A 26590-nucleotide genomic window follows, 5' to 3' on the forward strand; every position below is an offset into this window, starting at 1 on the left:
AGACAAAAAATGGTGAGATGATTGAATGTTAGGAGGCAGAACTGAATCTCCGTAGGTTATACTTCCTTTGGGGTACTGCTTATTTTCCAGGGAAGGACTGTGGGTGTGCCGTGCTGGACATTACCCTTCTTGCAGGAGCCCCATGCTCCCCAAGTGCTGGATCTCAGCGCAGGGCCACCACTGCAGGAGGGGAAGAGCAAGGTGGAACCTTGGCGTTGGCTGATCTGTGTCCCATGAGGAGCTCTTCTTTGGGGACTTCTACAAATGACAGCATGTGTGCAAGCAGAGTTGCAGAGTTCTAAAGGACCCAGAAGGGGCACAGTAGAAAAGCCCTGGGCTACTGCTATCGACGGAACCTCTCTGTAGCCATAGACTGTGAAGGTCAGTAATATTTGAGTTACAATAAAATATATACGAATCCGGGCTGTTCATTCACCAAGTTTTTATTGAGCACCTACTCTGTGCCCAGCACTGCACTAGGTGCCATGGAGAATACAAGAGAAGTATAAGATACAGTGTCTGCCCTCAAGGAGCTTACAAAACTAGAGGCAGAAATCAGATGTACATGTGACTCAGGCAGCATGTGATATATACAAAGAGTACAACTACAGATAATGTAGTGGCTAAGAGACGCCCGAGATCCACAGCGGCTGGGAAGAGTCTCTTAGAGCAGGGGAGAAGTTAAAACTGGCTAAGCGGGGGGACTGGCAGAGTGCCTGGAATGGGCAAGGACAAAGGCTGCGAGGTAATCTAGCTGGAGCAGGAGCTTGTGCTCAACTGTGGGCACTAGCGGAGCCTGGACAGAGGCTGGGACTTGGGTTGGGCCCGTGGGCGATGAGGATACACTTTGATCCCTCTCTTGATATGAAGACCTGGTGGCTTGCTGGGGACCCCTGCTGCCCTCCTCTCCTCTCCCGGCACAGCCCTGTCTTGCCCTCCCCAGCCCCTCTCCTAGGAAAATGGAAGCTGGATGTTGAGTAGAGCCAGTGACACAAGTTTCATACATACCCTGCTGCAAAAACTGATCAGGGCTTCCAAGGCAGGGGAGTTTTTGCTTGGCTGGATATTTGCCCTGGTGCTTTCATATGAACTGACCAAGAGGTGGGTATCTGGGATTCTTTTAAAAACTCTCCTCGAGAGGACCAACCCAGAGATAATTCAATGATCACCAATCACAACTGTTACCCCAAAGCCACATCTATCTAGATCCTTCCCCTCAGACCACAGATGGCTTCAGGGAGTCCCACCTCCTGGCAATGGAAACCTCACATGCACAGCCCTGGTCTCAGAGAAGCATGGACTCCGCTCTGGACCTTGTGAAGAGATGCTTTCCACTCGCACTCCAGGCGGCTTAAGTGGCCTGGGAAGCCTCAGTGGATTTTCATTCAGTTCATTTCCAACATTTTCATGTATGTTTAACTCTGCGTTGGGGTGGCAGTAGGCATGTTTAAAGTGCCAGGGGAGGTAGGCAGCAGAGTGGATTTGGGCAAAGGAGAAGCCATGGGATTGGAAGGCAGTAAAATGGCCTTGGGTGCAATAGTCAACTGGTCTCTCCCAAGAGCAGCTGGCATGGGATGCCACACAGGGCAAGAAGGTGCTGCCTCGCCTCTTACTCAACAAGGAGGGCAGAGCTGGGTCAAAGGCAGTGGGCAGGAGGGAGGGAGAAGCCCTGTGGACTTCAGGGTCAGAAGTCAGCACGGGAACCCCAGGGGGCGGGAGAGGAGCCCGAGAGCATGATGGGTGGAACAGCACTGAGCGAGGCCCCAAGGGGGCCACAGCCACAAGGAGGGAGCGGCAGCGACACGGGGTCCCTCCCCTTGCCTGCTCCAGGTGCTCCAGCCAGGCCCCTCCCCTCCCATCACAGAGCCCAGGAATCCCAGAGCAGTGAAGCATCGGTGGGTGTGGGGCTCAGGGTCTCAGCAGGAGGCGTGTTCCTGGCCACTTGAGCCACAGGAAGGGGAGCAGGCGCCGGGTGAAGGTGGCAGTGAAGGTGTAGATGAGTTCTTGCGACTCCGCGTTGGTGAAAGTCACGGTGCCCCCTTCGTAATCCAGGGCGATGCCCACTCTCCGGGGCCGCAGTGCTGGGAAGAGCTCGGCCTCGGGGCTGGTGTTGGCCCAGATGCCCGCGGACGAGAGGCGCAGCGCCCACACGCCGTCCTCCGGCCGCAGGGAGAGGTCGCCCTTCCTCTTCACCGAGTCTCTGGCCACCCCCACCATGCAGCTTTCCAGAACTTCCTCCTCCTCCGCCGCCTCCTCTTCTTCCTCTTCATCCCCCAGCGATTCCTCGTCCTCATCCGTTTCCCAGTCATCATATCCGTCCCCGTAGCCGGCCTCCTCTTCCTCCTCCTCCTCTTCCCCCTCTTCCTCCTCGTCCCCCTCCTCTTCATCCTCAGACCAGCCCTCCCTCTCCACCTCCACCTCCCAGTACACCTTGCCCCAGGTGAAGCCCTTACTGCCCAGCACCCCCGGCTCACAGTCAAACTGCTGGGGATGCAAGTACGCTCTCTGGTACAGGCCGCTGTAGGTCACGCACTTCCAGTCCTCCGACAGCTGCAGGTACCCACTGGCCGACTGTGGGTCTAGGGTGACACTCACTGCGGGGACAAAGGAAGAAGCAGCGGTGTCGCCAGCGGACCAGGAGGGGACCCCCCAGTCCCACAGCAGGGCTGCCACACCGCACGATCCAAGGGGTGCGCTCCACACCTGTGGCAGCGTGAACAAGCCCCTCAGGGGTATGTGACGCGCGGCCTGACTGCAGGGCCAGAGGCAGTACAGCAGTGGGGCCCGGGGCAGAGAGTTCGCTCCGAATACAGGAGCCACATGACAGGGCAGATGAGAAGGAACTCAGTCACAGGGAAAAGGACTAGCAGCAGGACCTCTGAGGACAGAATGACCAAACATGGGCAGGAAGGGTCAGAGGCTCCAGTGGAGGGCTCTACTGCAGACGAAGGGTAGCAGAATAGTCAGAAAATGCAAGGTGGGGACTTCAGAAGTGCAGCTGGGAAACTCTCCCTGCTGTACAAGAGGACGGGCTACCTGGGGGCAGAAGGATTCTGTGGGGAGAGTATTCTTTATTTGAGGCAAATCTAGGAACAACCCTTTGGATACTCACCTGTCTTATATTCTAAGTCTCTCAGCAGCTTCCCTGGGGAGAAAAAAAGGACAGCAATGACCCTCAAGCCCAGCAAACCTATGAACCTGTTTCTCACTTGGACAGTATTAATTTCGTGACAAGGCTCCATCCCTGAGATCCCAAGAAGGGAAAAACCACCAGGAGACCTCGGAGGAATGAGAATCCGAAACGAAGGAGCCAGGTACCCTCTTCTCAAAGCGGCACCCCAGCTCCTGACTCCCACCTCAAGGCCCTCCCCAACCCCTACCTTGGAATTCTCTCAGGCCCCGCTGCAGAGACAGAAGTCTATCTGAGAATTCTCCTGTCCTTTTTTTAACCACACGAGCAATGGGTTTCCCAATCCAGAACTTCTTCCGTGGATACCTGAGAAGATGACAGACAAACCTGCTACTTAGCTCTTCCTACATTTCTCTCAATCCTCATGACAATTTATGAAGAGGAAGGGAAAGGTATGATTATCCCCAGGTAATGGAAAAACAGGGCCTCAGAGGTACTAAGTGAACTGCCCAAGGCTGAGCCAAGACTTACAACCACCAGCAGACTCAACATTCAGATCCCTTTTGTCTACCAACATGTGTTCTCACACCATCCTGTCCCGTCTCAGACAAGGATAGCGGACACCGGAGTGGGGATTATACAGAGAACTTGCTCCGGTGCAGAGCAAGTCTCCACCAGTTCTCAAGGACGTGTTCTTGCTTCCCAGGAGAGAAGGTTATCAGGATGAACCATGCAATGCGGGAACCTCTGGCCTCATATCACACAGCCATTAATTCAGATGGATCATGGTCAAGGCACAGGGGAGGGGACAAAGGCACAGGGGAATGAGGTGCACCATGGAAAGGAAACTCTTTTACCTGTTTAAGAAGTCTCTGGTGTCCTGGAAGGGAAGAGAGTACAAGTCAATGTGAATCAAAGAAGACTTCATTCACGTGTACCAACACTATTAGAGACCGGGACACATCAGTGAACAAAACAAATGCGGTTCTTCCTTATGGAAATGACATTCTAGTGGCAGCAATGGATAAAACAAAAAGAAAACAAACAAAATAATCACAATGACAGAGCAAATGGAGGGGGCGGTAGAAGGGGATGACAGGCCAGCTTCTCTGAGAGGATGACACCTGTGCTGAGATTTGAAGAACTCAGTACTGGCCAGGTGAAGAATGGGAGGAAAGCAAGGTGGGAAAGGGCTTGGCAAAGGGGGCAGGGGCCACATCATGCAGGGCTGGACAGGTATATAGCAAGGAGTTCAAATTTTGTTCTATGTTCAGTAGAAAGCCACCAAAGTGTTTCAAGTAGGGGAGTGATGTATGTGATCTGCTTTTCAAGTGGCTGAGACTGCTAAGTGTCCTCCAGGATCTATTCTCCCCTTCTTCCTTTTAGTAATAGAACCTGTGGAGTAATAGCTGGGCAGAGGGCCACCCAACAGAAAACTACACTTCCCAGATCCCCTTGTAACCAGGTTTGGTCATGTGACTAAGCTCCAGCCAATGGGATGCAAAAGGAAGCAATGACTATAATTTTGGGGTCACATCCTTTAAAAAAAGAAATTCCATTTTACTTCCTCTTTTTCCTTGGCTCAGTTTTGGATATGATGGTGAGCCCAACTTTGACAAAACAGCTGAGGACAACGTCCCTTGAGGTTAGTGAAACAACCAGATGGAAGTAACCAGCTTTCTGGATGACCTCATGGACAGCTGCCCTGACGGCTCTAGACCCCTCATGTCTGAACTGTTTCTGGGAGGGAAATAGCTTGTTTGATATAGTCGCTAGCCAAAATCCCAAGTGATCAATCACTTGGGCATCCTGTACGGAATGGATTAAGAGAGGCAATGCCAACATCGGGGGCAGTCTGGAGGCCGTTTATGGACCTGGCAAGAGATAATGATGCCCTGGCTAGGGCAGTACAGTGGAGCCAGGGAAGCAGCACATTCTAGGTATGTTTGAGACAGACTGGGCATACTGGTGAGAGATAATCAAGGACAGCCCACGGCTTGCACAGGAGGGAGGATGGTGCTATCTGAGTGATAGGAGCGGGTAGAATGGGGAGGAGGTTCTTGCGAGATACTGGTTATTTCCCTTTTATAAGTCTAAATCCTCCATAATACTCTATAGTAATTTTTGCCTTCCTTTTACTCATGCCACAAATTTTAAGTGCTTCTTATGTGTCAGACACCACTCTAGAAGCCTGAGATAGAGCAGGAAAAAAAAAGAGAGAGAGAGAGAGACACACACACACAAATCCCTAGCAGCGGGAAGCAGAGAGCAAAGAATCAACATAACAAATCTATTATATGATGCTATTAAGTGATAGGTGCTACAGGAAGAAGACAGTAGTGTGGAGGGGGACTGGGTAAGGGTGGGGGCAGTGACCTCTTTGAGAGAGTGGGATTTGGGAAACAAATGGAATCGCCAAACTGTGGCTGCTGTGGACTGTTTCAGCAAGTCTCAGGAACTTGGGGTTTTGCTCGAGGGGAGGCCATCCAAGAGGTCAGAGCTACACCTCGCCCCCACCATGAAGCAACTGACCAGAGACTGGTTGTGAGTTGCTGGCAAATCCTTCTACTCTGTCCCTCAAAACTAGTAAGTCCAAGCCAGCTTCAGAGAACGGGGGGACAAATCTTGAGACAGTGTATGCCACAGCTCTGCTGGGATACGTGACATAAAAAGGCAAATAAATGGGCAGTAGGTGGGTGCGGTTAGGGAGCCAAGAGGGCATATTCTGTGACACAGGAGCTGCTAGAACAGAGACAGAGTGAGGCCCATCTAAGGGCTGAAGGTTGTGAGTGGCCCAGAGAGGGTGGGACCCGGAGCACAAGTGCAGGAACCCTTCTCTCAAAGGACGCAGAATGGGAGACTGGGGAGTACCGAGGAAACCTGCAGCCCCACACACTGGGCCTTCCAGAGGGACGCAACCTGCCCAAGGCGCCTGGAGGGTCTCTCACCCCCCAGACTCCTGGGGCTGTGGTGAAAGAGGCAGACAGAGAAGAGAGGCTGCGGCAGGAATCACAGCAATGCTGGGTATTAAGAACGCTAAGGTTCTTCATGGGTGTGGATGGCGACCGACAGTGGAACAGGCAGAGGTACGACCTGCCACCAGACCCTGCAAGGCCTGCCCAGGGCTGAACCAGGGGGGCTTCATAATTCCCTCCAGAGGGGCTCTCCTATCCCCTAGTTCCCTTTATTGTCTTCCTGATAGTCCCAGTCCAGAGATCTTCCCTTTTCTATCGCCTTTGTCAAAAGGCCTCTGTTTCTTTTTTTTTTTTTCCCCGCACCACGTGTCTTGTGGGATTTTTAGGTCCCCAACCAGGGATCGAACCCGGGCCCTAGGCAGTGAGAGCACCAAGTCCCAACCACTGGACCACCAGGGAATTCCCTGTTTTTATCTCTCGTCCTGTCGCTTCTCTCTCTCACGTGTATTTCTCTACCAGACTTTTAGATCAGGGCCCCTATCTTAGTAGGGCCTCATCTTTACTCTCCATTGACAATCAACTAATCTCTGGTAAAATACTAATGACAGTTTAGGAGTGAGCAGTCCAGTTCCCTTGCGGCAAAAGCAAACCCAAACAAAACACACAGACAAAACCCACCAGCACCAACCTTTCCTTTACTGACTTTCAGCAGACACCCACCTTCTCTCCTTTCCCTCCTCCCACCTGGCCCCAGGGATGTCTTCAATCTGAGTGGTCTCAGAGGCACTGAAGGCTGGGCCTCTGCTGGCCCACAAAGCTCTTCTGGGCAGACCGTGGAGAGGCTCCCCTCCAGGCAGACACGGCTGGATCTCAGCCCCCCCAGTACCCCAGCTATGTCCCCGCTCTGTTCCACAGCAAGTACACATCCACGTGGTGGCAGCGGCTGTGGGGAAAGGAAGGATGCGCACTCCTGGAGAGGGGGGAGGGGGTGGAGAGGCAGCAAGTGACCCAGTCAGAGTCTGAGAGAGAAATTCTAGGGAACTGAATGACTTCTGGAGGAAAGGAAGGAACCAAAGAGACATTCTGGACAAAGTGAGAGAAAAGAAGAGCAAGAGGCCAGAGGCCTGTGAGTCAGGACACCCGAGCTGGAGCTCTGACGTGATTCCTGACCTGCCCCACGGCCTGGGACAAACTCTTCCTCTCTCTGGTCGTCAGGGACTTCATCAGCAGGGGCTCGACCGGAAGAGTTCTAAGTCCCCGCCAGTCCCGAGGCATGAGTCGGAATCCTCAATGATAGAGAGGCAGGCAGAGGCTACCTGTGCCGGCCCGTGTACCCGGCGGACTCGCCATCTCTCCCCAGCATCCCATCTCTGACTCGCCCTGCCACTGGCCAGGGACAGCACTTCCCTAGAGAAGGTCCTGGGCGGTTCCGCTGCCGGCCAGCAGCCCCACCATGCAAGTGGAGGAGCTCATCACACAGGCCTTCTCCTGGCCTGCAAGGGCAGAAAGATCGAGCATGCTCCCTCCAAAGGCCGCTGAGCCCTGTTTAAGGCAGTGTGACTCCTCTGAGAGGCTTGGGGTGGAAGGAGCTGTGGTGTCATTTCAACGTGGCAGCCTTTTCTCCAATCCATGACCCTCCCTTTCTCGGGGCCAAAGCTGCCTCTTCCGGGAGGTGTTCCAGAGGTCCCCTGCCTGCTTTCCACCTTATTCTCTGAGGCTGATTCCACAGTCCCAGAGAAAACCTCTGCCTTCGAGAAGTCTCCCTTCCCCAGCTACCCATCTCCTCCAGACCCTCTGGGTTCTTGACAGAACCCACGCTCAGCCCTCCCTCAGTGACCCCTGATCCCACAGGCTTCTTCATCTCCAGAACCATAAACAGCTTCCCCTGGACCAGTGTCTGCCAATGACTTGTTAGAAGACAGGCTCGTGACGGTAGTGATAAGCATGGAGGACAGTAACAAAAATACTAATAACCTTCTCTTCCATTTCTACAACACTTTTCAAAATTTTAAACTCTTTCATGTAGAAAATTTACTTTTTGAAGTGACAACATGCCAGTTATTTTATGCTCATGCAATCATTGCAATAAGTGGTGGGGATAAAGATTATCATCTCCATGCTTTAGATCAGAAAACTGAGGCCCCGAGAAGAAGTGACTCTCCAAAGGTCCTGTAAGTGAGTGGCAGGGCCAAGACCTGCTGTCCTGGTCTCCCGGCTCCCTGCCCCAGGGAGGTCTCTCACCTGCATGAGCTCTGCAGCCGGCTGCTGTGCCTTGCCCTCCAGCTCGGAGATGACCAGCGCCAGCCGGGCAAGCTCCCCGACGCCCCTGGTCTTGTACTTCTCCCTGCCCTCTGTGAGCTCCTGCTCCAGCTTCGCCAGCTGGTCCAGCAGGCGCTGTTCCCGCTCCCTCAGGAACTGGTGGCCCTGCTCAAACTCAGCCACGATGCACTGCCTCTGGTCCTGGAGCTTCTTCTGCAGGGGTGGGAAGGGGGAGAAGGGGGTGACACCTCCGCCCCGGGGTAGAAGATCCCTCCAGGATCTGGTGTAGGGGTGCACAGGCTGGCTCTTTGCCTCTCGTGCCCCTCGCTGACCCCATTCATGAATTCTACAGTGTTTGGGCTGGAAGGGGCTTTAGAGCTCTCCTGTGGCAACCTCCTTTCCTCAAAGAAGACACGGTAAGTCAGGTCAGTTCCCTCAGACACCATAGGATTGGAACCCCGACTGCCTGCCATTATCTGTTCTAGGTAAACCAGTATGTTCTGGGGCCCTTTGAGGAACATTATGAGCAAACACATTTTCCCCTCCTGGACACCAATTGCCGTGTGCTGCCTCTTCCAGGAAGTTTTCCTTGATTAATTTTATCCAAGCCTGACCAATCCTCTCTTCAGCATCCTCCCCATTATGTGTAAAATATCTGCGTGTATCCCATCCCTGCCATGTAGGACTATATCCTCTTCCCTCAGTGAAACTGTGGAACGTCTATGCTCAGGGACCATGTCCTTTCTTGCCCCCAAGTCTCCCTGCCGAGTCCAGGCTGGGATCTGGTCAGCATCCTCGCATGCTGAGCACCTGGAGGCACTCCTTGGATTGGGCCGTCTCCTGCTTCACTCTGTCCCTCTCCCAGGGCCTAACTGCTCACCACCGGGACTGGCCCCAGCATCCCTCCACCCTCCAATGCCCACTTCCCGAACAGACGTTCCCCCAGAAAACTGGAACCTCTTATCAGTTTTTTCCCTCTGATCCCATCTCTCATCAAGCACACAACGCGCTGCCTGTTTCCAAACTACTGGCAACCACAGGCGCAGGACTCGCTAGACACAGCGTCTTCAGAGCTGGTCGGGCCTTGCCTAGCCCACCCCTCTCACTTCTCGTCCTGGAGCCAGCTCCCTCCTTCCAAGCCCCCTGCTCCCCTCACTCTCAGGAACCATGTCTTTCTCCCTCTCTTTGAAAGGAAGAACGAAGCCAGGCCTTCCTCAGTTCCCTACACTCTGGCTCTGCTGAGCAGACACACCCTGCAGCTGCGGTGAGTCACAGAACGAGAAGGACCTTAGCTGACATCCAGGCAACCCAGTCACTTGTGAGACGAGGAAGCAGGCCAGAGCCATAGAGCTCCGACCGGCAGGGCCTGGGCTAAAGCCCAGGCTTCCCGGCCGTCAGTCCAGTCGGGGCTCCCTCTCCCAGGGAGCCAGCTGCCTGCCTCAGAGCTTTCCCTCAACAGCCTCACTTACCAGCACAGCCAGGATATCAGCTTCTCCCTTGGCCTGAAAGCCCTGAATTTTGTCTCTGTCTCTCCTTAGGGTACTCAGGTGGTTCAGGATTTTTTCCTGTAGAAAGACAAGCAGTGGGGATGCTCTGGGCTGAGGCAGGAGGGTGGACTCGGGCTGAGTCCTCGGCCAGCGAGAAGCCTTCTGAGGGGTCTGCGCCAGGCCTCGCCTCCGGGTGGGTGCCAAGCAGAGCATCCCTCCCTGCGGGGGTGAGGAGGGCTTACCCTGTGGGGCTGGGCTGCCTTCTCCACGAGGACGGCCGAGTGGGGCCTGTGCTCCCGGGACTCCCGGCACATGACACACAGCAGCTTGCCATCGTCCTCGCAGTAGTAGTGCAGCTTCTCCTGGTGCCGCTCGCACAGCCTCGTGTCCTGCTGCTCCCGGGCCGCTTCCCCCGGCTGCCGGCCCTTGTCCACCTTCAGCCGCTCGATGTTCTCCACCAGGCTGGCCAGCTGCCACACTGGCCTGATATTCTCCTTCTTAAAAGGCTTCTTACACAGGGGGCAGACAGGGCGGCCCCCTGATGAGGGGCGGACGTCGGTGGTACAGCTGCGGCAGAAGACGTGGCCACAGTCAATGGTCACCGGGTCCCGCAGGTAATCGAGGCAGATGGAGCAGGTCACCTCCTCTTCCAGGCTCCGCAGTGGTGCCACCGCAGCCATGGTGTCCTGAGCTCAGAGGGGTCCCTGTTCCCTGGTGGGGACTTCTCCTCCTTGGAGACCAGACACGGAGTCAAGAGCAGGCACAGCAGAGGGGCAGAAATGGCAGCCTTGCACAAAGCTGCCAGCCCCAGCGATCGATCAGTCAATCAACAGATACTTAGCAGCTCCTACGAGGCTCACACAGAATCAGAGCGAAAGGACCTTACCGATCCTCAAGTCCAACGCCCTCATTTTACAGATGAGGAAACTGAGGCCCAGAGAGGGTAGCTTGGTAGAAGGGAGAGCAGAGCTGCCACCAGCCCATGCCACGCTGTTGGGAAAGCACTCCTACCTCAAGACCCTTTCCTTCCATCTGTTGGGAAATTGCTCTAATATACCAATTATGATAGAACAAGGCACCAGATAACTACCTGCTGAAAAACTGTCATAACATACAAATCTACAATGTCTATTATGTGCACAGTGCTGCCTCACTTCTGCAGTGCATGGGCTGCACAACTGTTCATGGGGGGCCCTGACAGAGTCAAGAGACTCCTTTGTCTTCCCTGTAGATCTCAGGTGCCAAGGACTAAGCGCATTAAGGTTCTTTACCAAGACTCAAGAAGCGTCAAGAGTCTGAGTTCTGGTGTTCTTCTTTATAGATGTTTCCTTGGGCTGTGCTGAAGTTTTGGCTTGGTTCACTTCCCCCAGAAAGCAGGTCTCTACCCAGACTCAGCCTGCCGGCAGAGCACGACCTGACCACACCGGACTCGTTCTCAGCTGTGCCCCCCTGTGCAGCTGGCCTGGCTGCTCTACTGCTAACAAGGGCGACTGAGACCAACGTGGGAGGAAGCCTCAGGTGGCTTGCGACCGCGATGTGCTGATGAGGGCCTGGCCGTAAGAGGGAGCACAGAAGCTGAGCACAGAGAGGACTTTTGTCCTGTTTACCTCTGCAGCCCTGGCCCACTTCCTGTCTGAGGTTAGGAGCCTTAGCACACTTAACCCAACAGCTTCCTCCTGCCCCTGACACTGTGTGACAAGATAGAACTCATTTAAGTACTCTGAGCCTCAGTTTATCCATCCGTAAAATGGGGAGAGTGATACTTACCTTCAAGGGTTTCTAAGTGGGTTGAGTAAAAGAATTATGTTGAAGATACTAAGCATAAGTGCGGTATAGAGGGGGAATCTAGGAGAGAACCCAGAACCCACGGTCCCCAAATCCAGTGGGTGTTCAAAGCACAAGTAGAGCAAGAGTGGAAATTTAAAGTGAGGATGAACCGCCATAATGACACACGAGCTCCAGAGTTAAAGCAAACGAGAGACTCGTGGGGCAAACTGGGGAACCTGCTCTGCCGCAGACCCACAGAAGGACCCACGGGAGGCAATAAGCAGTCGCTGGGAAGACAGCCAGCAGACAGGGCACGCAGGTAACTGAGAGGCTGGAATGAAGCCCTTGGAACCGCAGGCAAATCAATCCGATTACTGGCTATGTACGTGAAAGTCCATTACAGCAGAGTTCAGTGGCCTTCAAGGTCTTTCACTGTAGTGACATGAATGAGCTAGAAATAAAGCCCCAAAGAGAAAACGACACAGGAATACAAAGTCTACTTCTTGAGGATCTAATGCAGCAATATATAAAACGTGCTTTATAAAGTGAAAGTACTGTACAAATGTAAGGGATTATCTTTCTGCTGACAACGAACTCCAACTGGAAGCTCCAATGGATTTAGAGATGTGTGACTTTAAGAGTGTGGAAAAAACCTGTACCTACAAAGCTCAAATGAAAGAATCAAGGAATTTAACTGGTAAATGAAGGTAATAAAGTTTTTAGAATGTTAATAAGGGTAGTAAAAATCCTAGGAATTGCCTGGTCAACTCCCTGGTTTGTCTGTTGAGGAAGGGAGCCTGACCCAGCCACTTGGAGGTGTAACACAGGAAAGGGTCCTGGTGCTGGTGATTCCTATGGGTGCTGGAGCCCTTCACCAACTCACTTTGCTGAGGGGCTTGGAAGTTCAAAGGCTAAGGTTATTTGTTTCTTTTATTGTTGTAGGGGGATGGCATGTGTTTATCTTTGGGGCTGGGAATTTAATTCTGTTGCAAATGACCAGATGAATAAAAGGACTAGGAAGAGCTCAGCTACAGCTCCCCATCCACACAAAACCTGACACAATCAGGCGCCCTCATCACTTGGAGCAGGAGTTCTTAACCCAGGCTCCATGCTGGACTTCCACAGATCTTTAAACCCCCAACACTGTATGAAAATGGTCACTAATGTACTAGATGAAAAGCCTGTCCAGGGATTACAGAAGAATGCTGGTAAGTAAGTGTAGGAGGGATGATAGAACTAGAAAAACACCATCTTGCAAGCTCCATTGTATAAGACAAGGATCATCATCAGATACTAAAACCAGGAGGTACTAGGGGACAGGACAGTCCCATGGTGCTAAGTACCGCCCAGTGGGTTACTCCCTAATGTACCTTGATAAGGGAGAGATCTGGTGATGGCCTTAGTCAGTGACCAAATCCAGCATCGCTAATAGAGGGACAGGTGTTTCTGGCATATGGTTCCCAATGTGGCACCATATGAATTGCACAATGTCACCTTTGAAGTAGTCGTGCCAAAAATGTTTGAGGTGGGACTTCCCCGGTGGCGCAGTGGTTAAGAATCTGCCTGCCAGTGCAGGGGACACAGGTTCGATCCCTGGTCCGGGAAGATCCCACATGCCGCGGAGCAACTAAGCCCATGCGCCACAACTACTGAGCCCGTGCGCCACAACTACTGAAGCCTGTGCACCCCAGAGCCTGCGCACTGCAACTACTGAGTCCACGTGCCACAACTACTGATGCCTAGAGCCCGTGCTCTGCAACGAGAAGCCACCACAATGAGAAGCCCGCGCACTGCAACGAACAGTAGCCCCTGCTCACCGCAACTAGAGAAAGCCCATGTGTAGCAACGAAGACCCAACGCAGCCAAAAATAAAAAATAAAAAAAAGTTTGATGTGAATGAATCCAATCACCTCTTTCAACCTACCTTCCAGTTTATAGAAAATATGAGGGTTAGAAGAATGAGTTAAAGCCCATCATCAGGAGACAGATAAATCCAGAATAGGAGACATTCCACAAGACAACTGGCCTGGAGTTTTAAAAAGTCAGTCATAAAAAATAAAACAGGATTGTTCTTGAGTTAAAAAGACTAAAGAGAAATAACGATCAAACGCAAATACTTTGATTGGATCCTGGTTTTTTAAAAAAAGCTATTAAAAACTGTTTGGGGACAATTAGAGGAAATTAGACAAAAGACAAGGTATTGCATCATATTAAGAAATTATTATTGATTTTTTAATAGCATTTATTGAAGTTATGTATGTATGTACATATTTTCAGGCAACACATGCTGCAGTATTTAGGACTGTATGACTACAACTTACTTTTAAATGATTCAACAAAACAAAATAAAAAGTCAGAAAATCTCTAACAGAGAGATGATCATGCCCAACACTTGTAGAAGCTCAATACATAGGTGCTGAACAAATGAATGGATTCAGAGGAAGGAAGGCAATGTTAATTGCATATGCATTTGTTTGAGAGTCTGCTGAAACTAACAAATGAAACACAGTACAGTTCTATGTTCAATCCCATTGCTTGGTTATATAGGCTCCATCCTGAATATACAACAAATATTGAAGATGGCTTACTCTGGCATTGCTGACTATGTATAAGACTCGAGGTGTAACTCTGTGGGTTGAAACCAGGTTCAAGTCAGGGCTCTAACCCAATAGCCCAGCGACTAACAACTTCTTGGTGACAGCATTTCTGTAGGACCCACCTTACCGGCCATTTACACATCTTATGTTATTTAATGCTCAGGATACTTTTCTGAGGAAACTGAGGCTCAGGGAGGGAAGCAACTTGCCCAAGAGCACGTGGCTAGGAAGCAGTGTCTGGTGCCGATGCCTCAGCCCAATCCATTACACTCTCTTCTCTGCCCAGGCAAACTGTAAAACAGGGCCTAATACCAGCTCCTTTGTCAGGAAGCTCGCATGAGGTCATCTCAATGGAAGGGCTTTGTAAACTGGAGAGTGCTGACAAAAGTAAAGGGGCACGTATTACTGCTGACGCTGAGCGAAAGCACCCTTGCCTTAGATTCGACAGGCAGCAGGGCTCCTGTATGAGACGCGGGCAGACCTGGGCTCACACCGCACAGCCAACCCTTTCGAGCCGACGCAAGACTGACCCTCTCCAAAACCCCTCCCCAACTTACCACGCTCCCCTGTGATTCTGCTTTTCTAGCATTTGTGCCTTTAGCACATTCTGATGATCTCGACAGGTTTTCACAATAAGGGGTAAAACTATCACACTCCTCTCCATTCCTGGCTCTCGGGTAGACAGAAACCATAGAAAGCCAGAGCCAGAAAGTCTTCACAACGACATGGTCCACCCTACGTCCTTTACCCAAATGAGAATTCTGAAACCTGAGCAAGTCGTTTCATGGATTACCTTCTACCAGAAGCCACTCACCCTCGCTCTGGGGTGGACAGGTCTTCTGTCCTTTCAATAAACCAGAAGCTGGTTTCAATTCCACAGAACCAGGCAGAACTGGAGACACTCCTGATCTTTTTGAGTCCCCCTTGCCCCACCAACCACCTGTCCCCTACAGCTCTCCGCATCTCCTAAATACCTACTCTGCATATGTCAACAGACTGGCTGAGGTGACACCACGTAATTTCTGGCACACATTTCAGGATGTAGATGCCATGCACAAGTGTTGGCTGCAAGAACCACTGTGAGTTGTAAAAACTAGCTGAGGTTTCTCTTTTCATGGTTAGAATTCTGGTAGATAGACTTTATCAAGTTATGAAAAGAAACTTCTATTCCTACTATTTAGAGAATTCTATATATATATTATACATACATGTATATATATATATATATCACTTGATACATGATTTTTTCTTCTTTATATAGTCACGTGTTTTTCTTTAATTCATTAATGTGATGAATTGTGTTAAAATATTTTCTTATAAGTCATCTTTATTTAGGAATAAACCCTACTTGATTATGATGTAGTATGTGTAATTTTAATAAACAGTTTGATTCAGGTTAAAAAAAAAAAAAAAACTAGCTGAGGGAAGCAACGCCGCAAATGCCCACACCTTGTAAGGGGCAGGTACTTACACTCCTCACCCATCCCAGAGGGAGAGGATCTAACTCGAGACCCCTGTTTCTTAACAGTTGCCAACTTCTACTCTAGCAGGTTCTAAACCTTCCCTCAACTTCCCATGGCTTTTGATGCCCCACACCTTCGTCCCTCCTTCCTGCTGCCTTGGGCTCCTACATGCCACAGCAAGGGACCCTAGAAGACACCGAATCCCAGATGTGGACTCCAAGGCCCAGGAAGGTGAATGGAGGGGGCTGGATTTGCACCCTGGTCTCCAGGCTGCTTCTCAAGTCCACGCATGGGGCTCCAAACAAGAGCCCCTTCTTCCTTGTGATCCTAAAGTGCTTAGCCTAGGGCTCCGTGCCCTGTGGGAAGGCATTTAAGGGCTCTTGGGGCTCCAGATTAAGCCTCATTTCTTAATCTGAAATAACCAAATTCTCTTAGAAGTAAACTTCTGTGAGACACCTCAAACAAAGCAGGAAAGGACAAAATTCAGGGCAAAAAGTAAGTGATCTGGATCTGGACACTAGAAGGAGTGGCCATGCCCCTGTTGCCGACACCTGGACTCCCAATATCTTTACAGGCCTGGCTGTGGGCTGGGCACCAGGCAATCTCAGGGGATGCCAGTTTGGTGGGCGGTGCATTGCTGAGGTCACACGTGGGTTACTTTTCCCCCACAGGTCAAGCATCACTGGTGCTCTGAGGCACAGTACAGGCCATGCACACCCCCAGGGCCAGGCCAAGACGACATGCTCTGAACAGTGGAAATCCCCACAGGGCCCAGGGTGGGGCATGGAAGCAGCAGCCACTGGGAGTTGGATGGGACAAGGCTTTGAAGTGCTGCTGAGGCTTTTAAGTAGGAGGGTGTCAAAATTCATTCAACAGGTAATAGGTATTTACTAAGCGCCAGGCACTGAGGATACAACAGAGAACAAAAATGGGGAAGTCCCTGCCCTCCCAGAGCTTACATCTAGTTACATAACTGAGTGATCCTTTGGAAGTTGCAATCAGAGCTAACTGTGGGGATTATACAATCCTCAAGGCTTTCCCGATTTACTTAAACCCCCTCTCTTCATTGCCTAGTGTTCCAGGCACCGCAGCCTTCCTTTCGTCCCTCAAACATACCCTGCCACGTGTTAAAAACACAGGTTCGCTCATGTAACCACCCTGGTTAATTCCCAGGCTCCAGGGATAAAGTGAAAACTCCTTCCCACGCTCTGTGAGGCCGCTGATAATCTAGGCCCAGGCCTTGTCTCCAGGCTCATTTCCTGTCATTGCCCACTTCAAACTCGACCCCACAGACAAACCAAACTCCTTTCTAAGCCTCCAAAAGTGCCATGCTCTTTCCTGCCTGAACCCTTTGAAAATGGTCTTCCCTCTGAATAGAACACCATTCCTTTCCTTCTTAGTAGACTCCTTTTCCAGCTTGAAGTCTCAGCTGAAAGCCACCTCCTCTTTCCTGACCTGTCACACTGAGGCCACATGCTCTCTCCCTTATACAGCCCCCCAGCACTCCACACTGCACTGGATACTTCTATGCAATCGTTGAGTCCCTACTTATTATTATAATTACTTATTTAACACCAGCTTTTCCCGCTGCATTGGACAGAGACTGTGTCCGCCTTATCCCCAGCATCTAGCACAATGCCTGACAGAGGAAACATGAAAAACTGGCTGAGGAAGTGAATAAAGCACAGGCACAGAGCGTCTGATGCCCACAAAATGCTTCGTAAGTATCTGCTGAACGAGTGCAAGAAATCTCAGCCACTTGTCCTTGCCCTCCAGCAAGATGAGAAAGTACTAGACAGAAGTGATTTCTTCAGATTCCCTGCAGAACAGTGGGCTGCAATCACCAGCACACCCCCAGTCATGGTATCCAAGGTTTGGCTCCAGGAACGTACAGAAACCAGGAGAGAAGAAAAAGCTGTGTCCCGGGAAATGGTTGTGATTATAATGGTGATAATCGCTCCTTCCCTCTTCTTTCATTTTACACTAGGTATGCATCCATGAACAAAACAGTTTATTTATCCTGGTTTTGAGCGTTTCAAATGAATGGAATCGTACTGCATTGGGGGGGGAGGGGTGGGCGGGGGGGAGACTATCTACGTCAAGTCTGTGAGGTTCACTCACACGATTATGAGACGATTTTGTTCATTTTCATTGCTTCATGACTGAATAATTTTACTTCTAATGTAGCCAATTTTGTTTTTCGGCCACGCCATGCCGCTTGCAGGATCTTAGTTCCCCAACCAGGGATCGAACTCCGGCCCTCGGCAGTGGAAGTGCTGAGTCCTCACCACTGGACTGCCAGGGAACTCCCTGATGTAGTCTACTTCTTATGGCCCCTGAGTTGTTTCCAGTTTGGGACAATTACAAACACTGCTCTGTGAACATCTCTGCTCACATGCCCTCGTACACCCAGGCAAGCAGGATGCATCCCCAACTTACCTAGATCAGGCCAAACTGTTTCCAAAGTGGTTGTACCATCGTGTGTCCCCACTAGCAGGCTCCGAGCGCCCATGTTGCTCCAGCCTCACCAATACCTGATACTTTCATCTTTTATATTTCTGCCAAGGTGACTATAGGTAATAATACTGAATTGCATATTTGAAAGTAGCTAGGAGAGTAGATCTTAAAAGCTCTTAACACAAGAAGAAAAAACTTTGTAACTATACATGGTGACAGATGTTAACAGGACTATTGTGATCATTTTGCAATATATACAAATATCAAATCATTATGTTGTACACCTGAAACTAATGTAATGTTATATGTAGATTATACCTCAATTTAAAAAAAACACAATTAAATACGTAATAGATTATTCACACTCTAAAAAAAAAAAAAATTGCCAAGCTGGTGAACGGGAAATAGAATCCCATTGTGTGTATGTATGTTTAATGCTTTAAACAAATAATAAAAAGAAACAGCATGAAGAAAGGCCCAGTAACAGGCCAGGGAATCAGCCCTAAAGCAGCAGATCAGATTGTCCCTTGATTCAACTAGTAAGTGCTGTAAATGTTTATCTTTTGCAGGAAGGGGTCCACCAGCTTCCATTCTTCCTTCCTCTGCTAACTTTACCCAGTTCCTTTCTGGGGATCACGTGCTTGGGGCAGAGCTCTCCTCCCAGCTCAAAGGTGGAACAAGAGAAAGAGTCGTAAGCCCCCCTGGCCACAGTGCTTGCTTCAGGGTTGAGAACATGACTCAATTGCAGCCAGTCACAAGGAGACCTAGTTGAGTCACGGGGGAAAAAAGATTCTTGAGAACTTTTTCTCTAGAACTTGCAAGAAGTGAGGTCCAACAGTTTGGAGCTGCTAGAGCAGCTAGCCAGAGGGTTAGCCTGTTTGAGAATGAAGCCAACCCAGGGATGAAGTGAAAGAAACCAGGTCCTGATGGCATCCGGTGAAACCGGTATTGAGCTGTGCCTGAAGCTAGCCTAACCTTGAACTTTTCTGTCACTGGAGGCAATAAATGCCCTTTCTGCCCAGCCAGCTTGGACTTGTCTATCATCTGCCCTCCCCCATCCCCACCCCAAATTCCTGCCAGATACAGCAGAGGAAGTTATTGATGGTTACTGGGCTGAAATATACAAACAGCTCATGCAGAAAAATCAGCCTCTTCATCTAGACAAAGCATTGGGCAAAGGTAGATACTAAGTGGCAATTCTGTTCTCTCTGGGCCCCACAGGTAGAATACAACCTGCCAGGACATAACAGATCTCCAACCTGCTCCACTGTGAGTGAGGAGCAGGCAGATCTTCTTCCACTCCAGCTGTCATTCTAACCAAAGCCTAAAGTGAAGAGTCCTGGGTTAGGATGAAAACCCAGATTATCACCCAGCCTCAGCTACTCTGCTGTGCAGCCCAGGGCTAGATTCTTGACCTTTCTGGGTCTCAATATCACCATGAAGTAATAGGGGTAGGAGGTAACATCCAGGCAATTCACAGGACAAATTGAAATAAAGGTTTGGCAAGCATACCAGAATATTTACTGCGCAACATAAAGTCACTGCTGTGACCAAGAGCCACCAAAGCAGAATAAACATAGATGATATCTTTGGATCAGGTATCCCAGTTTTATTGTTTTGTTTGTTTGTTTTGACAATTGGTTATCCGGCAGGAAAAAACCAGTTTATCAAATTTAGTTTCTTCAAGATCATAAATGGAGTCAGTGAACTCAAAATCTATGGGTTAGTGAGATGGAGACAGTCTAACCATTCATTCCCCAGAGGAAGGAGGGCCCTAAACCACCAGCTAGGAAGTTACTACTTTAATCAAATTTGAGACACCCATGTCATTACATGTTTGCATCTCTGCAATGTGATAAATGGCATGCCATGATTTAACTGGCAAGATATTTTTTCTGTGTGGAAATAAAATAATTGATGACATCTTAGATGTGGTGAAATGTAGCATATCTCGTACAAAGTGCTGCTGGGGTCCTCTAACACATGGAACTCATCCCGTCACCCTCCTGCTTCGAAGCTCCTGAGGTCCAAGCTGCACAGCAGGGCACACAGGCCCCCTATAATCTGCCCCCCACTTACCCATCCAGCCTTGAATCCTAACGCTAGAGACACTGAACTGGAAAGACAGCCCCTTCTTCACCGCCCCCTCTCCCCACCCCTTGCTCTTGTACATGAGCTTCTCAGTCCCAGCTCAACCTTGAAAGCCTGAATCAGATACGCCCCCTTATCTGTGAGGTCCTTCCTGTGCCCATCCCACCTCTGAGCTGAATGAATTCCCTCCCTCGGGAAGCTCCTGCAGATACTACACTTCTGTTATAGCACTATCATACCACTTCCTAATTGATATTTTTACCCATCTTTCTTCCAACCAGGATGTGAACCCAAGGGTCACGTCAAACCTATCTTTTCGTATCTCCAGTATCGGGCACAAAGTCTGTAAATGTTTGTGAGGCTAAATGTTATCCCATGATTCCAGAGCCCCATATCTTCTTCATTCTCCCCCTCACCACACTCCCCTTCCCACTTTGCAATCTCGCTTCAGCAGGAGGCTCCAAGGGCTCCCCTCAGATTAGACATTCTTGGCCACAAACATTACCCAGATCTCCTCCCTCTGCACATATAGTTTGGGGGGAAAGGTCACTGCATTTTACCAAGTTGGCAAGTTTTAATTCATCCTGGATGCCAGCTAAATTAAACCTTTGTTTTCCAAAACCAATTTCTTCCCATTCTCCATGTCGTTTCCTATTCTGATCCTGGGGGGTATAAGTCTGAAGTCACCCCAAGAAGCCTCAATTCCAACTACGGGCTCTCCTCTGCAGCTCGCAGTGTCTTCTGCAGTGGTCACCCCAGTCTGAGCCCAGCCTATCACTCCCTTTGGGGGAAGTGACATCTAAGAAGTCACCTACTGCCCCTGGGCCTCAGTTTCCTTACTGCTTTACAAGGTAAGAATAACGTCTTGTCAAGTTTACCAGGCTGTTTTGAATTTCAATCGAGGTCACGTAAGTGAAAGTGTTTTCAACAGCAAAAAACTCTATAAAAATACATGCTAGAAAAGAGCACAGGAGCCAACTTAAAAGAACTCGCAATGGCTAAAGTTGTAACAAAACAAAGTAGTACTGAATTATAATCCTAAGTATAAAATAAATATCCATGAGTCCATACTGATACAAATAAATGACTGAATAAGTGATTAAATAAGGCAAAAGAGACAAATGTCCCACACAGAAGAATTCCAGATAATATATGTATGGAGTTGCCCTTAAGGAGGTAGGAGATAATCCCATTCCTTAGGTCAGGGCTGCACAGTTTGACTACTTTCCAAAGAGTACAGTATGGAAGGGGGTGGGGGTGGGGCTCGGGGCGGGGAGGGGAGGAAGAGTAACTTTACAGTGGAGAAGCCTGACTTCTCAGCCAGGTAATCAAGATCAGCATCAAGTTATAAAGCATGTTCCCTTGATGTGAAGTGATGAAAACGGCAATCTACCTCTGTGGTTTTCCTCCCAATAACCCATAAGCCCAGACTCAGGAGAAAAACAACAGACAAATTCCAATAGAGGGGCATCCTATAATACACATGGGGGGGTATTCCTCAAAACTCTCAAGATCATCAAAAACAAAGTCTGAGGGGCTTCCCTGGTGGCGCAGTGGTTGAGAGTCCGCCTGCTGATGCAGGCGACACGGGTTCGTGCCACGGTCCGGGAAGATCCCACATGCCGCGGAGCGGCTGGGCCCGTGAGCCATGGTCGCTGGGCCTGCGCGTCCGGAGCCTGTGCTCCGCAACAGGAGAGGCCACAGCAGTGAGAGGCCCGCGTACCACAAAAAAAACAAAACAGAACAAAACAAAAAACAAAGTCTGACAAACTGCCACAGCCACGGGGAGCTTAATGAGAGCTAACTGGAATATGGTAACCTGGGTGGGATAATGAAACAGAAAAAGTACTTAGGTAAAAACTAAGGAAATCTGAATACATTATGGATGCAGGCCAATAATAATGTATCGATACAAGTTCATTAATTGTTAACAAATGTTCCATATTAATGTAAGGTGTTAATAAATGAATGGGGACAAGGTTTGGGGTATATGGAACTCTGTACTAGCTTCACGATTTTTCTATAAATCTAAAACTGTTCTAAAAAATAGTCTTTTTTCAAAAATACGGAATTGCAGTTTGAGGACTATACAAAATAAAGTCTATTTTTTTAAAAAGCTGATTCTTTTAAGCTTGGGGGGTGAGTAACTCTAGGGATTGATTTTTAGCCCAGGCACGGTCCCTGACACTGATATTTGTTGCATGCACGAACGAATATCATTCTCTGGAAGTGCACACAAAGCGGCGTGGTGTCAAAATCTGGAATGTACTGGGAATTTGAGTGTTTGCCTCTCATAAGCTCCACAAAGGCAAATTTACACACTTTTCTAAGGCCATACAGGGTGAAAAGCAGCAGGGAAAATGCTGATGTGCTAATGGGCTGGAGGAGGAAGTGAATGCACAGCTCCAAGTATACGTGGCTAAACCGGTTTATTCTGACCAATTAAAAAACAAAAAACAACAACAAAACACCATGGCTCTGGTCCTGGAGCCTGACTGGCACTCTACGCGGCTCCAATCGACGAGACCGTCATCTGGGCCCCGCTTACTTCTGGCTCTGGAGACAAGAATGGATGGGTGCCTGAGCTGGACATGGGAAAGCGAGGAAGACCCAAGAGGAGGGAGCGAATGGTGGCCCAAGCAAGCAGGAGGATTAGGCCGGGAGGGAGGACGCCGCGAACTTCACCCTTCTCCCAAGCCGGCCCGGCGGCCCGGCCTCGTTCCGCTCGCGCGGCCGCGTTCGGTTGCCCGGACCCCAGGGCGCGTGTGTGACTGCTGCTTTGCTGCATTTCTCACCGGGCGCCCCCTACTCACCGGTCCCCAGCTCCGAGCCGCGAATCCCGGGCTGGTGTCGCTTCTTTCCCGCGGCGGTCAGTTCCGGGTCGCTCTCCTCCTCCAGCACCCAGCGCGACGGCGCGTCCCCGCCCGGTAATCTCCGGGTTCTTTGGAGCCCTCCACCGAGATTTCCCCCGGGCCAGCGCCCGGATTGGCCCCTGCCGAACGCCACCTCCCAATGGGAGCCTTAGTTCCCTCTTCGTCACTGATCACTGGGCAAATCCCTGGGCCGCAGCGGTGGGTGGGGCAGCAGGGGCTGAGAAAGGGAAACTGAAATCTTGCGGAGCTGAGGCTTAGCGGCTGCCGCAGCCGGAGTTTGGTGCGTGGTGCGCGCTCCCGCTCTACGGGGTGGAAGGGAGTCGAAATTTGAGGCCTAATGAGACATCTCCGTAGGACTCTGGGACCCCAGAATCCCTCCTCTTCCAATTCCCGCCCCGGTCTGGACGAGGGTCGGAGGGCACTAGGCGGCGAAGCGAGTTTGCCAGGTGCTCAACATTAAATATGACTCTGCCCGCAACGTGGCCTAAATTTGCTTCCTGGACCAGGCAGAATCTTACCAAGCAGATAGTCTCAGGGGGCTATTTGCAGAAATTAACTACAATTTCCGAGGCGCTTACGATGAGGCGCTTTACATAAAATATCTTTAAACCAGTCAGGCATTTTTGTCCCCATTCGACAGAGATCCCAAGAGTTTAGGGGCCTGGGCTGTTTCCCTCTTCGGCGTTGGATTCAGAAACCACACAGCCCGAAAAGTGGACGGACACTCGGGTTCCCAGGATCCTCGGTGGGGAGATTTCCTTGAGGCTTCCGAGCGTCCACGCCACCCGGGGCCCGGGAAGCTGACGACGCCAAGCGTCCCTGGCCGCTCGTTCGACTCCTCTGTAGTCGTGTCCCAGGCACCGCCGCATGAAAATCGCCCAGTCTCCCTGGGCCAGCGGGAGAGTCACCGCGTTCAGCACATAGGCCCTCCAGCTACCTACTCTTTTAGTTGGTGTTTTGGAGGAAATGTTTTAAATGCTCCTTAAATGATTTCGTGCTACTAATTTGTCCTCTCCTTGTCTCTAGGAGGTACTTGCCCCACCCACAGGCCATTCGTGCATCCTCCAGCCACAGAGGTACTTTCCCCTGCTTGAAATTCTCTGATAACTTCCCAGCCCACTTAGAGAGACAGGAAGGCCTCTGCAGGGCCTGCGGGGCTGACATAACCGCCCTGATTATCACTCTGACTTCCCTCTTGCCACTTCTCCCTAAGTCCCTGTGCTTCAACCTCTCTGGTCTTGAAACTCCCTGCCCTAGCCCCTGGCATGGCTGCCCCCTTCTTGTCAGTCATGTCTCTGCTCCCTTGACATCTCAGAAAGGCCTTCCTCCACCATCCAGTCTGTTTCACTTTTGTCATACATTTTCCATCATTCCAAAGCATCTTGTTCACTTCTTTGTCAATGTGTTTATACTCCCCACTCGCCACCCACCCCTGAGCAATGTAAGCCCCATGAGGGTGGAGACATCACCTGTCTCCCCTGCACATGACTGTCATTCAGTAAATGTATATTGAATGAATGGGCTCTGCTTGGGCATTTCTAGAAGCTTTCTAAAGCCCTATGGCCCTGCTTGGCTGCAGTGTCAGTTATGCACTCCCCTCTCCCACCACACTACACCTTGGTTGATGCGGCTTCTCAAGCCCAAATAAGGGCAATGGTGACTCCAAGGCTTGCTTTGTACAGTCAAAGGCAGTTTTGTAGTCGCACACAGTGGTATCCGCCCCTATAGCTACTGGGTGCTCAGACTCACTGCCCCAAGTTTCTGAGGGCAGAGCCAAAATTCCTTCCTCCAGCCCTCCAGCCCAGTGTTCATACCAGCTGGAGACCAGAGCATCATATGGGGCTGGTTAGGAGTTTAGCTTTCAAGTCAAGTCTCTGCTTGGCTCTGCATGGGCTGGGATCCTCCTCTCTGCCACTTTCTTTGTGATTCTGCGGAGTTGCTCAGCCTCTATGTGCCACAGGTTCTTTCTCTGAAAAATAGAGATAATAATTATATCCACTTCATAGAATCATTGTGAGGCTTAAATGAGATAATACATGTAAAACCTTTGAAACTGTCTATAAGTATTGACTAGCCCAAAGGATATAATTACTTGCATTTGAAATGAGAATCTTAAATCAAGCAAGAAAATTTAGTAGGTATGTTCCTACTATTTACCATATTTATTGAGTTAAAATATGGCTTTCAGAAATCTCAAGGTCTGAAGAATGTTAGAGTGCTTGGAAAGAGGCCTCTGAACAAAAATACTTAAAAATATGAAGCTCCCACTGGTAAAGAGGCAAAGAATTTGTTTGAATCTTTCATATGAAGGATACCTTGTTATCAGGGCCAGAATAAATGACTATCTCTAAAGGAAAAGCTAAAAGTTACATGAGCTAAACTGGTTTTAAGCCTATATGTCTGTTTTCTAGCAAAGGTTTAACAGAGAAATAAATGTATGCTACTAAGAACCGACTGCTTTTGTGCTAAGACCTGGCTATGGGCTAAAAAAATAACAGGCTTCACGGTCCCTTTCAAAAGGAAAAAGAAAGGCATTTTGAATGCTAACAGCATTGACTGCCGAGTTTTAAACAGAAAGAAGGCATAGGCTGAGCCAATCTCTTATATGACTTGAGTTGTTCTTTAAAATACTTTATATTCCAACTTTAGGGATGTTTATATAAACGTCTTTTTGTTCAAAAGTTAGTGAAAATATGCTGTATAGTAAACAATGAGAAATTCAACTTTTAACTTTAAAACTAAGAATTCTAAACCTTATGTGGTGAAGGTGCAGTTACCCCAGAGTGTGAAGCAGAATACTATCATTACATTTTTTAAAATTATTATGGAATTTTTCAAACCTACACAAAAGTAGAGAAAATATCGTGAACCACTTGGCCTCAACAGTTATTAACATGTTGTTTTGTTTCATCTATTCCCTCCTCCCACTTTCTTTTTTAACTGGGGTATTTTAAAGCAAATCACAGACATGTTTTACTTTACTTGTAAATACTTCCACATGCTTTTCTAACAGATAGGGACTTTGCTTACATAACCAAAAGCCATTACTGCACCAAGCAAAATTATTCATTTAATTATTCAATATTTTCATAATATCATTTAGTACCCAGACCATATTCAAATTCCCTGATTTTCTTAAAGATGTCTTTTTGCATTTGAGTTGTATGAATCCAGATGCAAACAAAGTCCATACTATTAAGAAAAAGAAAATTCCAAACTTGGGCATAGACAAAATGATGACTGTGTGTCCTTTCTGTGTAACACTGGAGCATTTTCCAACAGGCCCATGAAAGAATTATCTCATTCTCTAGGGAGGTTTTACTTTGACTTATTATTTTAGGGTATTTAGCATATTCTTTAAGGGTAGATGTGAATTTATAGAAAAATAATATAGATACAAATGATTCTTGGTCAATAACAATGTACATGAATATTAGTCAGTAGAGGTATAAAAGATGTATGTCCAGTGCCCATGTATATTAAGTTTTTTTTAATCTCTTTGAAATAGTTCTTTTTTACTGGTCCCCTTGTTAATACTTCCTTGATAAATG

The 26590-nt window shown here is 49.4% G+C and overlaps 1 protein-coding gene and 1 pseudogene across 2 annotated transcripts in view; one reads left to right on the top strand and one right to left on the bottom strand.

The window, feature by feature from the left end:
* Nucleotides 1–422: 422 nt before the first annotated feature.
* TRIM26 (tripartite motif containing 26) lies at nt 423–23299 on the bottom strand. Its single transcript, XM_079933358.1, has 8 exons — nt 22980–23299; nt 10034–10521; nt 9774–9869; nt 8287–8517; nt 3988–4010; nt 3381–3496; nt 3113–3145; nt 423–2594 (listed from the first exon to the last, which is right to left on the bottom strand). Exons 2-8 carry the CDS (start codon nt 10469–10471, stop codon nt 1909–1911), a joined length of 1623 nt encoding a protein of 540 aa, XP_079789484.1. The 5' UTR covers nt 10472–10521; nt 22980–23299; the 3' UTR covers nt 423–1908.
* LOC307192467 (tripartite motif-containing protein 26-like) overlaps nt 23297–26590 on the top strand; it is a 29195-nt pseudogene continuing 25901 nt past the window's right edge. The window contains exons 1-2 of the transcript XR_013831768.1: nt 23297–23319; nt 24066–24115. The product of XR_013831768.1 is annotated as a tripartite motif-containing protein 26-like (transcript). The remainder of the gene's footprint in view (nt 23320–24065; nt 24116–26590) is intronic.

The sequence above is a fragment of the Stenella coeruleoalba genome, assembly GCF_951394435.1.
Source record: "Stenella coeruleoalba genome assembly, chromosome: 10".
NCBI lineage: Eukaryota > Metazoa > Chordata > Mammalia > Artiodactyla > Delphinidae > Stenella > Stenella coeruleoalba.